At 38.7% G+C, this 17,903-nt stretch overlaps 1 protein-coding gene across 2 annotated transcripts; it reads left to right on the top strand.

The window, feature by feature from the left end:
- The first annotated feature begins 4,073 nt into the window (after positions 1-4,073).
- Positions 4,074-14,421, top strand: C1H5orf24 (chromosome 1 C5orf24 homolog). 2 transcript variants are annotated; one of them, XM_026398188.2, is made up of 3 exons: positions 4,074-4,343; positions 10,059-10,488; positions 12,187-14,421. In XM_026398188.2, exons 2-3 carry the CDS (start codon positions 10,062-10,064, stop codon positions 12,225-12,227), a joined length of 468 nt encoding a protein of 155 aa, XP_026253973.1. In that variant the 5' UTR covers positions 4,074-4,343; positions 10,059-10,061; the 3' UTR covers positions 12,228-14,421. The 2 variants fall into 2 exon arrangements, with proteins under 2 accessions (XP_026253973.1, XP_026253972.1); XM_026398187.2 differs by having other exon boundaries at positions 10,059-14,421.
- Positions 14,422-17,903: the final 3,482 nt, after the last annotated feature.

Raw genomic sequence — 17,903 nt, 5'->3', positions numbered from 1 at the left:
TGCTTCCCCAAATGCTGAAGTATAACACCAGAGAAGCACGCAGAGGCAAGTGTAGAGTGGAAAGTGGAAGGCTTTGTTAAAGGATAGCAGAAAAGATTTCCTCCTGGAGGAAGAAGGAGACCCTCGAAAGGTGGAATCTGAGGGCTGGGGATATAGCTCAGTTGGTAGAGTGTTTGCCATGCATGTACAAGGCCCTGGGTTCAATCACCAGCACAAAAAAAAAAAAAAAAAAAAAAAAGTGGAATCTGTAGAAGGGGGAGGTCTTCCCTTTGTTATATCTGAGGTCTTCTTTTAGTCCTCCCATGTGGGAATGCCAAAAGGTGGGAGAGAAGTGGACTGATGGGGCCGGGGGAGGGTGGTTTGATTAGTACCTCCCTGTTTGCTGGGAGCTACTTCATTAACAGTTCTTTAGGGTGGGTTCTGGGCCTTGGGGACATTAATTTTTCAATTTTCCCGGCTGCTGTTCTGGTTTCCTGGACTCCATTCTCGATAATGGTTTCCATTTTCTTTATCTTACTCAATGTTAGACCCAATTTACCTAACTACACTAACTACCTATTTTTAAATCTGGCTTCACTTGTCCCCATGCCAATTCAATAACAAGGACATGGTTTTGAGAAAAAGGAAAAAGAAGTTTTATTGCTTTGCTAGCAAAAGAGAAACACAGGGGACTCCTGTTCTAGAGGCTGTGATTCTGCTCATCAGGGAAAACTGAGGACTTTTAAAGGAGCTATTCAAAGGGTACTTTTCAGGTGTGCTCTGGTAGGGGGTCCTAGGGAGCCCTAATGGCGTGTTAGAATTCACTTGTTAATTTGGGAGACATTCTCTTCCCAGATCCTCTGGCAGACATCTGCTTCCTGTGGAGCACAGGTAACTCAAGGTAATCTTGTTCCCCGCCCCCAGGTTAGGGAGAGGGAGAGGAAAAGCACTTGTCTTTTAAAACTAAGCCTCAGAGCATATTTTCAGAGTTTATATTCCAAAGATGAAGTGGACCATTGTTACAACCTGAAATAGTTATGATGTATTTCTTGGGGTGCTATGATGTATTCTTACAATATTCTAAAAGAGTAAAAAGCCTTGCTAAGAGAAAACTTTTTTTGGTAGGTTACTTAATACACCCCCAAATTTGTATACATATTTTACTATTTCCTGTGTTGATATTTTCCTTTTTATATAATCAATACAAAGCATAATCAGTTCTGGTTTCTAATATTTTATAGGAATGATTAAAATGTTTAGAATCATGTTATGAAACCCTGCTTCCCAGAAAGTTCTACTTTCCCAACAGGGGACTTGCACCTGAGTCTTGGTTTCCAAAGTTTTTATTGGCGCTCAGCATGTAGGCAATAGACCATATGAATGAATGGTTTGATTGTTTTGTGTTTGACTTCCCTCTTGTGCTTTCACTCAGAAAAGTTGTTGCTCCTTTCATTCCCAGGTTAAGAACAGCACCTGGCAGCGCTCTGCGCTTGTGGCAGAGCTCAATGCTCCCTTGACTCCTCAGATAGCCTTCACTGCCAGGGAAGACAAGCCATCTCCTTACCCAATCCCTACTGCTTAATAAAGTGGTTTTTCCCTCATTATCTCCACTAATTCTAGACCCTCTCCTTTCTGACATCTATAAATTTATAGGAGGAAACTGAGGAAGTTAATCACTCTGCTAAGTGGGTTTTATATGTGGTGACTGTTAGGACAAATGATGCACACACTTGATGGAGACGGCAAAGCAAACTTTGGATCAGCAAGCTTTTTTTTATACAGAGTCAGTTGGTGGAAACCAGCACTGCGCACTCTGGGGCAGAAAATGGGGTAGGGCTGAAGCAAGGGTCTGGGTTATACAGGTTTCATTTAGGGTGGTCCAAGAAGGCAATTCCTGGGGTTCATTGTATTGGGGTCAGATGCCAATCAAGTGCAAGTTCCTTTTGTGTTCCTCAGCTTTGGCTGCCGCCTGGTATTTTAAATAACAGAAGCTTGGGAAAAATTACTAGTGTGCCTGGCCACACGGCTTATACATCAAAGGAGTTAGACTTATTTTCCATATCCTTCAGTAACTGATACACCAGACATCTTTTTTTGGTGGTGGTGATGGTGGTGGGGTACTGGCAATTGATCACAGGGCTTCACACATGCTAGGTAAGTGCGCTACCATTGAGATCTGGTCTATTTATTTATTTATGGTACCCAGGGGATTGCACTCAGGAGCACTCAACCACTCAGTCACATCCCCAGCCCTATTTTGTATTTATTTAGAGACCGGTCTCACTGAGTTGCTTAGCGTTCACCTTTGCTGAGGCTGGCTTTGAACTGGCAATCTTCATGCTCAACCTCCTGATCCACTGACATTACAGACATGTACCCACTCCCCCGCAGGTTGCCCAATCTGGCTTCGAACTCACCATCCTCTTGCCTCAGCCTTAGTAGCTGAGATTACTAGTGTGCCTGGCCACATGGTTTACTGCATCAAAGTGTTACCGCTGTTGGCCGGTGACCAGTCCTTGCTTCCCCAATGTTGAAGAATAACACCAGAGAAGCACGCCTAGGCAAGGTCAGAGTAGAAATTAGAAGTTTATTAAAGGACAGCAGAAAAGACTTCTCCCGGAGGAAGAAGGGGACCCAAGAGGTGGAATCCGTGGAAGTGTGGTTATCTCCCCTTTTTATAGTTCTTTCAGTGATGGAATGTAGGTTGGAAGGCCAGAGGGGTGGGACACCGGTGGGCCAAAGAAGTAATCTGGGCAGGAAGGACTTCATTATCACTTCTTTGGGATGGGCTATCTCCAAAACTGTTGGGGGCTGTTTCCTGGGTTCCTTTGGGCCTAGGGGCTTTTCCGGGACTTCATTAACATTCCGTGAGTTGTCCTGCGTTTCCCGGAATCATTCTCTCAGCATGGCCTCCATTTTAGATCTCACTCAATATTAGACCTGATTTACCTAACTACACTGACTACCTAACTTTAAATCTGGCTTCAAAAGGAGTTTGTAATCAACTACTGCTTGTCCCATCACTTCTTGCTTGATGGTGGAATGAAGAATATGGCAATTCTAAAGAGATATAGATGTAAAAACTTAAAATATGATGAGACTTTGAAAGACCCTAGCCCAGTTAGTCCAGTTACCTAAGGCCAAGATATGAAATCAAGATACCGGGCTTGTCATAAACAGGCTCAGGCGCCGGATGTGCTTTCCATATAACCGGTTGAGAAAGGACAGAGCACCCACATCCTGAGGCATGAATGAATAAACAGGAACAGAAAGAATAGAATGCAGACCTGTGGTTTTTGGAATGCAGACCTGTACCCCCTAGGTGGCCTATATGCTAGATTTAAACAAACCAATAAGAAACCTGTTGCTTCCCCGCACGCGAAACCTGTCCCAAACCCTATAAAAATCTCTGTATCCCCAAGCCCGGTGTGCCAGCTCCGGCTGAGGTTCTGCTGGGCACCCGCAGGCGCCTGTGTCCCAATAAACCTAAACCTCTTGCTTTTGCAGCCAGTGTTTTGTGTGATTCTCCTTGGACAGGGAAACGGGGTTCTTTCAAAAAATGGGGTGTCTTTCAACTTTATCACATGACCCTAGGTCTGAGGTTCCCAACACCTAGTATATGAATATTCCCATTTTGTTTGCAGATGGAGATTTCCCCCTACCCATCCGTTAAGAAACCAGTACAGACCAAGTCCCTTAACCTGGTGTGGGAAGCCTACAGCACAACGAGGCATTAACAAACCCTTTTCACAAACAGCCATTAAAAAAGCTGTCCCTGGAACGAAACTGTTGGGTTCAAATCCTGATAATCATTTATTAATCCTAAATTGTAGAAATGAGGTGGGTGGATGTTCCGACATCACAGAACTGGGATGAGAATCAATCCAAAAGAATCAATCCCTTCTAGCTGGACCCTCCTATCCAGCGACCGCTCACAGGAAAACCCCAGCTCAGACCGCTGGACTGGCCTGGTCCACATCGCGCAAGCGCAGCCTGGCCTCTTGGGATCCCTCCCTAAGCTCGCGTGTGCTAGTCGTCGGCGGGAGACTGGGTCTCGCGATGCGTGTGTGCGTGCGTGTGCGTGCGCGGTCCTCCCGAGCTCGCGCACGCCGCCTCTCGCAGTACGGGGCTGTGGCGGCCTCTTCCTCCTGGGTCCGGGGCCGCTCGGTGCGCGGTGCCCGCGGCGGGAGCTGGGCGCCGCTTTTGCCTCGCCGCTGCCGCCACCAACATCAGTGCCTGTCCCTCTGAATCCTTCCCTGCCCCGTGCAGAGTCGGCGGCTGGGGAGAAAGCGACGCCAGTGTGAGGTTCTCAGCCGATGGGCAGCCCCTGGACTCGCTGAGGGGCCGGGCTTCGAGTGGCCGAGGTAGGTGGGCGCGCGGCTTCTCCAGCTGGGGGAGCGGCGGCGGGGCTGCGGCGCCCGCGGGGAACGCGAGGACCGCGCCTGGTAGCTAGTGAGGGGAGCGCTGCGACCCGCGCCTGCCAGGGGCTTTGGCCTGACCCAGAGAGAGCGCAGGACGCGGACGTAGCCTGCCTTCCCGGTGTGGAGCCATCACGGGAGAAATTCCTGCGGCGGGGCGGGGGAGGGCTCACCCTTTCTTTTCTTTGAGAGGTCAAAAACCGCAGTCCTCCCTCCGCCTTTTTAAATAAGAGCCTGTTGGCTTCGAGATTGGCATCTAGACGAAGTGGCCTGGGGACTTCGACGCTTGCAGAACTCAAGAGTGGACAGACAGCAGATTACGAATTTTGATGTTGGGAGGGTACACAGCCTTCTCTTTACTGTGGGCGCCTATCTTCTGCAAACTTGTTATTGCAAATACATTAATAATCGCTTTTGGACACACAACTGGTGATACATTTTCGAACGCCTTATGGATTCTGGCACTGGGGAAAATGCGCCTGAGGGCAAAGGGAGTGGAAAGAAGACAAAGGAGGCCGTTATTTATGTTCTGTCCCGGTATCAAAACTTTCCATGGTAGAGCAGGGTATGTAGCAACTGGCTTTTGTTGGATGGACTTTCAGAGTGATTGAGATGGGGCACAAACGAACACTTTATTTAGATTTATAAAATCGTATGTGGTGATATGTAATTATTAGCCAAATGTTCTTAAGTGTATATGTCTGAGAATTGTGATGTTATTTTTGGAGTAGAGCAGAACTTGGGTTTCTTGAAAGGAAAGGTTTCTTCATCTTTAGAAAGCCCATGAATGCCTTTGAAATTACTAAAAATAGTTACAGTTCTTTATGTTGGCAGTAATAACTGCCACGTTCAAGATAAGGGAAAAGAATTCTTTTACAAAAAAACAGCTCACTGAAAAGAGTTGGAGAGTTAAAAATACACAGTAAAAATCGTCAGGAACATCAAGTTTTAGCAAGTTTTAGCTTATCCTTTAAAAATTCGAATTTAGTCATGGTCAAAATATATTGAAGCTCTTAGTTGACCCCCCTACCTTCAGTGAATCATTTTAAAAGATATTCTTTAACCTTTAGAAGTCAACACAGTGGCTTCCATTCACTCCACACTTTTTAAAAATGTAGTAGTCAATCTCAACTTTCTTCAGAATTGTGCATGCATACTTTCAAAGAAAGAATCAAGAATAGTTAGCTGACAGTCCCTGGAGTGGAAGAAGGGAGAGCAATATGAAATGCAAGGTTAATGCTTATGTATTATGCAGATGCTGCATACAGGCATATATACCTGCATATAAATACATACGATGTTCTGCACACAAGGATCTGATAGTGCTGATTCATGTCTTAATAAGGTTGAAGTCTGAAAATTGGATTGATTTTAGCTAATTCCTTTTTTAGTTAACTATTTACAGGAATAATTGTCATTAAGTTTCTTGTTCCTTAGTTATTGGATAAGCAGAATATAATACTTTTTTTTTTTAAAGAGAGAGGGGGAGAGAGAGAGAGAGAGAGAATTTTAATATTTATTTTTTAGTTATTGGCGGACACAACATCTTTGTTTGTATGTGGTGCTGAGGATCGAACCCCGGCCGTGCTACTGCTTGTTCCACATCCCCAGCCCGATACTTATTTTTTGACCAGTAGTAGGGAAAGAAAAACAGAAAATTCACACTTCAGAAGTATTCTTTATTCAGTGTGTCATTGTTACCCATTGGAATATACAGCTGTACTCCTGTCCATTTTGTGTCCTAGTACTTAGAATACTGTCTTGCATGGAGTTGTCCCTCTATAAATGTGATCTATGTCAAAAGCAAAATAACACGATACAAACTGAAGACATAAATTCCTGGAGAAGATTAAAGGAATCAGAAATGTGTGCTTTTTTTGTTTTTTATTTGTACATCTGAGTTTTTATCTTATTTTTTTCTCAGTGTAGTTTGGTATCTGAGTAAAGGATATGTGGCATCATTTTTCTTCTAAAAGCCTAACATAATATAAGCTGAGACTATATATCCTGAGTGCTGGCAGATTGTGAATGTTGTCATATATTAAGATAAAATGAGGTAAAGGAAGTAAGGTCCAGAGGGAAAGTTTCTAACAGGATGATTTCTGGTTTTGGGGGGGATGGTAATTGTTTTCATTTCCTTTATTTATTTATTTTTTTTACAGAGCCGGAGATCAAACCCAGGGCCTCACCCATGCTGTGCAAGCACTCTGCCATTGAACTATACCCTAAGCCCAATTTTCAAATAATAAAGTTGAAAAGGGGTTTACTTTTCTTCTGATAGTCCTTTCACAGGTCTGTGGGTTTCTCCTTGTATTTGCATATGATCTCTAGTCTAACTTTATGGGCAAAAAACGGTTATTTTGATTCCTATTTAATTCTTGTATCTATTTCTCAATTAGTGTATAAGTTGAGGAATGTGTGTAGTCCTTTTTTTCCCATTTGGAAGGGAAATCTATCTGTTTTTATATGTTACCAACAGAAAGGTTTGTGGATATTTGTCCTGCAAGTGGCTAAAGAGATGAATTAAAAAATAGGAATATTTTAAGTTGAGTCTTATGATTTCATTGTAGTATAGCTGAGTGATTCTTGTGGTGGGGAATGATTTTGCCCTCCAGGGAACATTTGACAATATCTGGAGAAATTTTTGGTTGTCACAAATTTGGGGAGTGGGGAGAAAGGAAGGTGTTGCTACTGACATCTAGTGGGTGTAGACCAGGGATGCTTTTTAACATCTTACAGTGCACAGGACAGACCCCACAACAATTTTCTTACTCAAATGAGTGTTGCTATTGAAAAACCTGCATACAAATACATATGATTTCTGTACTGTAAATTGTTTGTTCAGAATTCGGATCATCTAAATTCCTATTTGACTAAACCATTTCCCTATGTGTGACCCTGGCAGGTTATTTAAAGTCTTTGCCTGTTTCTGTAATGTAAGTTTCTCATAAGCATGTCCTGAGAATTAAATCACATAATGTGCAAAGTGCCAAGTTTACTGCTTGGCACATATCAAATGCTCAAAAACTAACTTTAGGTAAATGTATGTTTGGAACTTATTTTTAAGATCTCTCATTTCTTACCTAATATTATAATTGGAGCTGGTAATGTGATATTTAATAAGTAATTCTCCTTATATCTTTGGGAAGTGAGTGAAAAAAGTATTCTTTTTAGTGATTGTGTTTGGGCCAGTCTTGTTTTATATTCCCAGGCTTATAAAGCTCTTGCCATAACAAGTAGCTTCTCATTTTAAATATTTTTCCTTCATACTTAAAACGTTAAGCCAGTTGTCCAACAGTTCTATATCTATTGATTCTCAGCAAGCATTTAGTAATCCAACAGTTCAATTCTGATTTTATTCTCAATTCCTTTTGCCTTTATAAACTACACTATGTTTACAGTGAAATCAGTGGCAGTGACTCAGGAGGTTGAGGTAGGAGGATCACAAGTTCAAAGCCAGTCTGTGCAACTTAGTGAGACCTTGTCTCATAATATAAAAAGGACTGGAGATGTAGCTCAGTGATAAAGTTCCTTTGGGTTCAATCTCCAATATAAAATAAATAGGTAAATAAAATAAAAATTAAAAGGGCTGAGGATGTAGCTCAATGGTAGAACATCCCTGGATTTAGTATACTACAAATCATCATTGTCATTACAATAAAATTTTAAAAATGAGTTTATAGTGGTTTTGGCTCACTGTTTATGACCTCTGGTAGTAACTATTTTCATAACTGAGGTGTTGATGCAGTTATACCCATATGAAGGGTGCAGGCAAACATTTAACAACTTGAGACTGGACCTTAATGTACATTTTGACTTTTTTCCTAAATCCAAATTAGAATCCATATCCTTATCTTTCTTGTCTGTTGCAATGAAATACCACAGTCTGTAAGGCTATGGCTATTTATGGCTGGCTTGTCATGGGGTGGTATTAATACTTTTTTTCTTCTTTTTTAAATAGTACCTGGGATTGAACCCAGGGGTGCTTAACTACTGAGCCATATCCCCAGTCCTTTATATTTTTTATTTTGAGACAGGGTCTTACCAAGTTGCTTAGCGTCTTGAAAAGTTGCTGGGGCTGGACACAATATCTTTATTTTATTTTTATGTGGTGCTGAGGATCAAACCCAGGGCCTCACGCATGCCAGGCCAGCGCGCTACCACTTGAGCCACATCCCCAACCCAACAGAGATATGAAAAATTGTGATACATATGTGTATTAAGAATTATAATGCAAACAAAAAAAGTACATGTATAATGGCATAAATTGGCGTGAACATACTTTATATACAGAGATAGAAAAATTGTGCTCTATATGTGTAATAAGGATTGTAAAGCATTCCACTGTTGTCGTGTATGAAAAAAAAGTTGCTGGGGCTGGCTTTGAATTTGTGATCCTTCTGCCTCAGCCTCCAGAGTCACTAGAATTACATGCGTTGTATGTGACTTAATACATTCCTTTAAAAAAAAAAATGTTGTCCATGGATTGATTGATTGATTGATAGATATGCAGTGCTGAGGATTGAACCCAGGGTCTCAAACATGCCAGGCAAGCGCTTTACCACTGAGCCACAACTCCAGGACCAATACATGTTTAATATAAAGAAATCACATGGATGTCCTCATAGTTAGAGACTTTAAACTATTCAGGGCTCCTGAAAGGAAAGAAGATCCTCACAACACTTATCATCAAGGAAGAAAGCAGTGTTGCACATTGATGATTTTGTCTTCAAAATAGGAGGGTTTTTTTTTTTTGTTTTGTTTTGTTTTTTTTAATGGTTGTTAACCATGTTTTTGTAGTATAAATCTGTGTGTGTGTGTGTGTGTGTGTATTATAAACATATATAAAATGTTCACTCATTTTACCTAATGGGAACCTTATTTTCCCTTTTGTGTTGGTACTGCCTTCTGTTTGGCTAGAAGATGTTTGAAGGGAGTATGTACCATGGGCCAAGAGATTATGTTCTTTGCTTGGCACATTCTGTCCTTTGTAAAGTGTAACATACACTCAGGGTTCTGTATAAATAATAAATTACAATAATGATGGAGTCTCTCTTGTGGAAACTGTGGTCAGGTTAGAAGTATACATGTTAGGAATATAATAAAAGGCCAAAGGGAGCCATTCTAAGAAAGTTAGGCGGGGCTGGGGATGTGGCTCAAGCGGTGGCGCGCTCGCCTGGCATGCCCGGGTTCGATCCTCAGCACCACATACAAACAAAGATGCTGTACCCGCCGATTACTAAATAATAAATATTAAAAAAAAAAAAAGCAAAGTGAAAAAAAAGAATCAGATTAATGAACAGTTCTTGGCATTATTATTCTTTTGGGGTTTAATAATCTAAAAGAAAAAAGCCTACAAAATGTAACATTTGTTTTCTGCTTACACTAGCTCCTAATCAGTGGATATCATGATTACTAAATTAGTATTATAATTGAGTTATCTTATATGACATTTGTCCTACCCATGATTAAGTTGAGAAAAACAAGGATCTTTGAATCTTATGTGTTTGTTTATAAGTGGTCTAGAGTCCTGCCTGTCGGCCTAATTTTAGGTAGTCTACATAGTTGTTGGAAGACAGACTATTTTCCCACTGAATGCTGTCTGTCAGATATGTATTTGTGTATGTGTATTTATGCATATTTGTCTCTTATTTTTGGTAGAAAATGATGCATCCAGTTGCCAGCAGTAATCCAGCGTTCTGTGGGCCTGGCAAGCCTTCCTGCCTCAATGAAGATGCCATGAGAGCTGCTGATCAGTTTGACATATATTCCTCCCAGCAAAGCAAATACAGCCACACTGTCAGCCACAAACCAATGGTTTGTCAGAGGCAAGACCCTTTAAATGAAACACACTTGCAGCCTACAAGTGGCAGAAGCATAGAGATAAAAGATGAACTAAAGAAAAAGAAAAATCTTAACCGATCTGGTAAGCGTGGCCGGCCTTCAGGAACCACCAAATCAGCAGGATACCGGACCAGCACAGGCAGACCCCTGGGAACTACCAAAGCGGCTGGATTTAAGACAAGTCCAGGCAGACCTTTGGGTACAACTAAAGCTGCGGGATACAAAGTCAGCCCAGGGAGACCTCCAGGTAGCATTAAAGCTCTATCCCGTCTTGCCGATCTTGGTTATGGCTGTGGCACTGCTGCTTTTCCTTATCCAATGATGCATGGCAGAGCAGTTCATGGGGTAGAGGAAACCAGCAGCGAAGTCAAGCCACCCAATGAATGAATGAGGCAGGAGAGGAGGGCCACGTTTAGGAGATTGTGAATAATCCCAAAGCTTCATGGTTTTATTTTGTCATATAATTTTATATTCTGGACTTTCTAAATTTCTTTTTCTGTTGGATTTTTTCCCCCTGCTTTTGCTCAGAAGCTGCCATATGCTGGCTGACAGATCCATTCAGGGCATAGCAGTGGCACCGTATTTGTACATAGGTTTAAGCATAACACCTAATCATTTTTGTCTTTCTTTTAGGGTTATGATTATGTCTTCTGTTTTATTACTACTTTTGGGCCATTCTAATAGATGCTTTATATGCTAAACAACTGAAACCATTATATACCTATATTAGTTTGTGAAGTAAGCCTACAATATAATAAAGATAGTATATAAGGTATTTTAACTGGTGGAGCAAAAAAAGCAAACTAATAATTCAGGATTACTTGAGGTAATGGCTGTGTGAGTTTTTGTAACATTTTCATGAGAGTACACAGCTGTTTGTATGCTTTGGAATTTACATAGATTTCAGATGTTAAAAACTTATTTTTAATGTTCTGAGTTTAAGCAGCTTATTTATTGATCTACATGGCATTAATTGATTTAACCATTATTCCTAAAAGAATTCTTTAGTGTTTGCCTCTTAGCAGTGATAGGTTATGTATTTTTAATTGCCTAAGAGCATATATACCAAACACTACAAACAATTCATATTTACAAAAAAATTTAAACTATTTTATAAAAACTACACATTACATTTTTGGTGAAATACAATGCATTCTGAGAATAGCATTTTTAATATAATAGAAAAAAACTTTCTTAAGGTCTGCATGTAGTTATAGTCCCTATATTTTGCTTTTCATATACTTGGTGGATTTTAAAGTATTATGTTTAAAAATGTATTAGTAGTGCTCATTTCTTCGGAATTTTCTTAGTTTTCCTGAGAAGTTGTCCCATTGCATAGCACTTACTATGTTTTCAGGTTTATATTTACCAAAGGGCACAATTTGAGTGGTAGACTGTAAAATGGTATTAACAGAATGAAGTTTCCGGACTGTCAGAACCCAAATATTAAGAAATATAGAAATCCATCTATGCATGAAACATGTAAAAGAAAATTGTTGCTTAGTCTAATTAAAAATATTATTATGGCTCTAGTGAGACCACTTTCTCCAAAAGGATTCCCCCCCTGCCCCAAATAATGTTTGCTTAAAGCAAAGTAGAAAAGAGGAAGAAAGTGTTGGGCAAAATGTACCATTGAGGTAGAGGGAAATCTCCCCTCCCTTCTTTCTGAAAGTAATGTTCCTTATGAATATGCATTTTATTCATCATGAGTTTGTTCTAAAATAATTTGCAAACTTCAGATTTGAAAAAATTCCACTGAATTTAAAGATACAATGTTTGTACTTCCAATTTTAAATGCCTTTGAGATTAAAATGTAGATTTGCAGGACCCAGAAACTTAAAATAATTAAAAACTTAAAAGGGCACATAATGTGTTGGTTGGGCTTGCTCTCAGTTAATGCAAACTGATTGCAAATGGATGTCATGTTTCATACCTTTTTTATCAGGAAAAAAGCAGCAAGCCTTCAGGTGTTCCAGTGATGCCTGACACAATGAGCTGGACTTTATGCTGCTCTTTACAGTAAGAGGTGTTGCATTTTTTGTGGGGACTTTGTGCACTGGCGTCTAAGACAGTGACCTCAACAATATTAGCTTTGCACAAACCATAGCAAACAATGTTGGATGACTACATAATTAATTGTAACATTCTGGCAGCTAAATTGCTACAAAAGTTTCTTCTTGCAGAAGCTTAGAATATAAAACTTTGAATAATTTACTCAGAACAGTATAACTTCTGACACACACAAATGCTTGCATCTTTATTTATGTGTTCATCTATCCAGTTCTCTTCACTTAGCTGTTTCTCAAGATGATGTTCAGCGGTGGCTGCTTAGAAATACTTTCAAGCTAGTTCCTGAAGACAGTTTTTTTAATGTACACCATTGTCAAGGATTTGGTTGCATGTTAAGTCCATTAGACATTGCCCTTTCAGTTTCTTTTCATCCCTGATTTTGTTAAACATGCTCTTCCTTTTATCCCCTGCCTTTTCCTACATTCATTCCCTCTCACCCCAGCACATCTACTCAGTGGTGCTGTGCTGTGTGTCAGAAGATAAAGCAGGTGTATTATTGTATAATGAATTTTGTATACATGTTTCTGAAATGGTGAAATCAGCTAAAGGAGGTATGTTTATAATAGTGTTTATTATCAGGAGCTATGTCCCAGGAAAAAAGGGGGACAAATGGCTACAGTTGTGAATGGATAACATCTTTTAGAAAGCCAAGTTTACTGTTCATGTGAACAGTTACCTGGAATATTAGATCTATATGCTGGAGAACATCTCCTGATTCCACTTACTTTTCTCCTCGTGAACAGTTCACTGGTGCCATGCTGAAGAGAAAGACATATAAGTGATAACATGAATGAAGTCTTAAAATATAAAATATTTTTACTTCTATATAATCTAAAGACTACATCGTGCATCTTTTGTAACACTGTCTCTTGTCATGATAAACACTGAAATAGCATGTTAAACAGTTGCCGATACTTTTAATATAATCAGTTGGGGAAAACTGGCCTTTCCCCCCACTGTATGATTGTTCCTTCAAAGGTAAATTGCTAATTTTATACTGTGTAATTCTATTCTTCACAAAATAGGTTTCACTATTCTATGTTAAACTATTGGTCAGAAAATGATCTGCTTTTCAAGTAAGTTTGCTTTACTTTTTTCTTTAAAAAACATTTTAACACGTCTTATTTACTATTGTTATTAATAAGCTAACACAGATAAAATTTTCATTTTTTCACAGATGAAACCTTGCATAACTAATCTTTAGTATGGGATGATTTTGATACTATGTGGGGGTTTTGCACTGGATATTAAAAATATTGGCACAATGTATTGGAAGAAAATTAGTATCTTGTTTGATTTTCAATATTTGGGGACATTTTTAAAATCAGTGTTTCAATTAGACTATAAAAATTCTGTTTATTTACATTTTAAAGAAACATCTATCAAACTGTAAATTTACATATATTTTCATGAAATAAGAATAAAGTTTCTTTGAGTTAACAAGAGAAAAGAAGTCTGGATCCGTTAGGTTAAGGGTAATTTGTCCAGTGTAAGAGTAACCACAGTGTATGAGCTAAAAAAAAAAAAAGTAAATAATAAACTTCTTTATATTCTGTGAAGCTTTAAAAGAATAATTCAGGGGATACTGATTATAACTGCTACTCTGTCATTGTTCCCATATGCAGTGAAATTTTATGATCCCTTTATAAATGTGTTTATAAAAGTGTTCACAATAGTTCAAAATATTTTTTTCCTTGGACAAAATAATTTCATGCTATTATGTTTTTGTTTTTATTATAGCTTAAATATTTACTCTTAAACTCTAGAATATATCTAAATCTTTTCTTTGGTTTTCCCTCTTCTTTGAAGTACATAAATCTGTCCCCTCACATATAATGTATTTGATTTTTGGGAAATTTAATGCTATAGTAAATCCAGTGTGTGATTTAAAGTAATCAGACCACTTTGATTCTTTAAGTTTTTATAATTTCCTTTCCCACATAATTATGGAGAAAATAATTACCAATTACCTGATAATAAGCACGCTGTCCTCTGCTGTAAAAAGTCTGAATAGATACTGTGTATGTTTTTATGTCCATGAACTTGAGCTACTCGTGTGCAATTATGTGTATGGGAATGGAGTAGTGTTCATGATTTGTATCTACATCATCATATGGATGTATATTTATTAATAAAGTCATTACTTTAAAACCAACTATGTGTTGACTACTTTTATTGTTTTTAGCATAGTACCTTTTCATGTAGAGTAATAATAAATAGTATACCTTTTTCATGATTGTGGATAGTGTATTTTTTTTTAATTTCACATTCTGAAATCTACCCCTCTAAACATTTTGTTTTTCTTAAAATGGTTATATATTTGTAATTTTAAATCCTTGAAAGTATGTTTACTTGTCTTTCCATTTTTCTTCCAATTATTAAGATACATCAGGCTAATATTCTAAGGCTTATATTTAAATCTAAACATTATCTATCCCTTTGGTTTAAAAAAATTAAGGCTGGGCTTGGTGGCACATACCTATAATCCCATTGACTTGGGAGTCTGAGGCAAGGTGATCGATCGCAAGTTCAAAACCAGCCTCTGCAAGTTAGGACCTCCCTAAGCAATTCAGCGATACCTGTCTGTAAAGAAAATATTTTAAAAAATGGGCTGGGGATGTGGCTCAATGGTTAAGCCCCTCTGGGTTTAATCCCCCCCAACCAGATATTAAACATGGCTCATTGTATTCTAATTTTTTTTAGAGAATTTTTTAATATTTATTTTTTAATTTTTGGTGGACACAACATCTTTTTTTGTATGTGGTGCTGAGGATCGAACCCGGGCCGCACGCATGCCAGGCGAGCGCGCTACCGCTTGAGCCACATCCCCAGCCCAGTATTCTAATTTTTTATGTTAACTTTAAAGAGACCAGCATGGGCATCTTTCATATTGTCAAATATCTGAGATATTAAAACTATGCTTTCCTTTCATTATATGAACGTATATTTTTGTTTTTCCCATTTTCCCTGAAGCCCGCAGATCATCTAGAACAAAAGTTGGCAAACTACATCCCCCTGTCTGTTTTTGTAAATAGAGTTTTACTGAATATTTGTTACTTTTTTATTATTACTTTTCATTTTTTTTGTTTTTGTTTTTATGTGGTGTTGAGGATCAAACTCAGTGCCTCACATGTGTGAGGCTAGTGCTTTAGCTCTGAGCCCCTGCCCCAGTCCCAGCCCCAGCCCTGATGTTTGTTACGTGTTTACTGATCATCTGTGGCTACTTTTGCATTACAGTAGTGGAGTTAAGTTGTGACATAAAATCTGCAAAGCTTAAAACATTTACTATCTGTTCCTTTTCTTCATGAAAAAAATCCTTTACGTAGAAAGATAAGTTGAAATAGAAAAGACCAAATAAAATTTGAAGTTGAATTTCAAAAACCTACGAAAGAATTGATGGTGCATGCCTGTAATCCAAGCTACCCCAAAGGCTAAGACTGAAGGATCATACATAATCTTTCAAACATAATATCTTAGCAACACAGTAGACTGTAGAATGCTGGTTATTTATTGTCATGATCAAGCACGTGACTGGGAGCTGTATCTGGCTGGCTGCCACTGCCCAGCATCACAAGAGAGTATCATACCCTATCACTAGTCTGGGAAAAGATAAAAATTCAAAGTATAGTTTCTATTCAGTGCATTTAAGTTGACCCTTCATAGATGGTGACTGTATACAAGACAACGGCATCTGTGAGTGATGACAGTTTTACTTCTTTCTAAACTTTGCAATTTTAATTGCCTTTTATTCCCTCTTGCACTTGCTATAATCATCAATACAATGTTGAATAGAAATGGTGAAAGTGGATACCACTGCCATTTTCCTGATGTGAGAGGGAAAATGTTCACTCTTAACATTATTAAGCATTATTGTGTTAGCTGTACGTTTATGGTAGATGTCTTCTAACAGATTGAGGAAGTTTTATTTATCTGTTTTTGGTATGGGGGAGGTTGTTGAACCCAGGGGCCTTAACTGAGCCATGCCCTTTTTATATTCTATTTAGATACTGGGTCCTGCTAAGTTGCTGAGGCTGTCTTTGAACTCTTGATCCTCCTGCCTCAGCTTCCTGAGCCACTGGGATTACAGGCATGCCCCACCATGCCTGGCCCCTTTTAAGTTTTTAGAGTATCATGAATGCATGTTGGATTTTGTAAAATACTTTTTCTGCTTCTGTGCATTATATCATTCATTTTGTGGTGTTCTACAAATGTGTATTCTACAGCTATGGTGTATTAAATTAGTTGATGTTTGGATATTAATCCAGTCTTATATTTCTTTTTTTTTTTTTTTAAATATTTTTTAAATTGTTGATGGGCCTTTATTTTATTTATACGTGGTGCTGAGATTCGAACCCAGGGCCTCACACATGCCAGGCAAGCACTCTACCACTGAGCCACGATCCCAGCCCCGAGTCTTATATTTCTAATATATATGTGGCATAAAATTATTTTTACATATGTTGCTGAATTTGGTTGGTTGTTTTCTTTATTTTTCCTTCTTTGGTTTATTGTTGTTTTTTGTAACACCCAGGGCCTCATGTATGCTGGGCAAGCACTCTACCATTGAGTTACACCCCAATCTGATTTGATAATATTTTCTTAGGGTATTTTGTCACATAAATATTTGAACCAGGATCCAAACATTGGTCCCAAATTATATTTAGTTGATATGTCTCTTAAGTCTCTTTTATGGATTCCATCTCTTTTTTTTCCCTCCTCTTATTTATAGTTGATGAAATTGGGTAATTGTCTCCCAAATTCTGGATTTTGCTGATTGCAGTATTTATTTCTCTAACTTCTATAGTTCTGAAAACCTGTAGAGAGATCTAGAGATGTGATGAGATTCCAATTTTATTTTTTGTCGTCGTTGTTTTTGTTTTTTGGTACTGGGGATGGAATCCAGGGATGCTCTACCACTGAGCTATATCCCCAGCCCAGTTTATGGTTTGAGATAGAGTCTTAGCTAAGTTGCTGAGGCTGGCCTCAAACTTGCAATCCTCCTGACACAGCTTCCACATTGCTGGGATTACAGGTGTGCTCCATTGTGCCCAGCTTCAATTTGATAATTATTGAGCAAGGGTTTTTCTTAGGTGATATTATATACTTCTGTTGCATCATGTTAGGTTGCCCATAATAACTGGTTGTCTCTTACTGTGATATTAAAATTGATCCGTGAGTCTAGGTATTCTTAGCCTTGTCCATGCATTTAAAAATTCTTCATCTTTTTCCTTAATAATTTTAGTAGCCATTGGTGATCTAGGCTTAGCTCCATTCTTTCAATTATTAAGATACATCAGGCTAATATTCTTTTTTTTTTTTTTTTTTTTATTTTATTTATTTATTTTTCTCGGCGGACACAACATCTTTGTTGGTATGCGGTGCTGAGGATCGAACCCGGGCCGCACGCATGCCAGGCGAGCGCGCTACCGCTTGAGCCACATCCCCAGCCCCAGGCTAATATTCTAAGGCTTTAATTTAATTTCTAACTTTTTAAAGATTTTTTAATTTTAAAAAAGTTAGAAAATAACTTTTAAAAATTATTATTAGTTTTAGAATTATCTGCAAACTTTAGCAATGTATTGATTTAAAGAA

This window comes from Urocitellus parryii, chromosome 1, assembly GCF_045843805.1.
Source record: "Urocitellus parryii isolate mUroPar1 chromosome 1, mUroPar1.hap1, whole genome shotgun sequence".
Taxonomy (NCBI): domain Eukaryota; kingdom Metazoa; phylum Chordata; class Mammalia; order Rodentia; family Sciuridae; genus Urocitellus; species Urocitellus parryii.
This window is presented reverse-complemented; position numbering and strand designations above follow the sequence as displayed.

Coding starts and splice junctions, on each gene's coding strand:
- C1H5orf24 (XM_026398187.2), top strand. CDS start 10,062: ATGATGCATCCAGTTGCCAGCAGTAATCCAGCGTTCTGTGGGCCTGGC.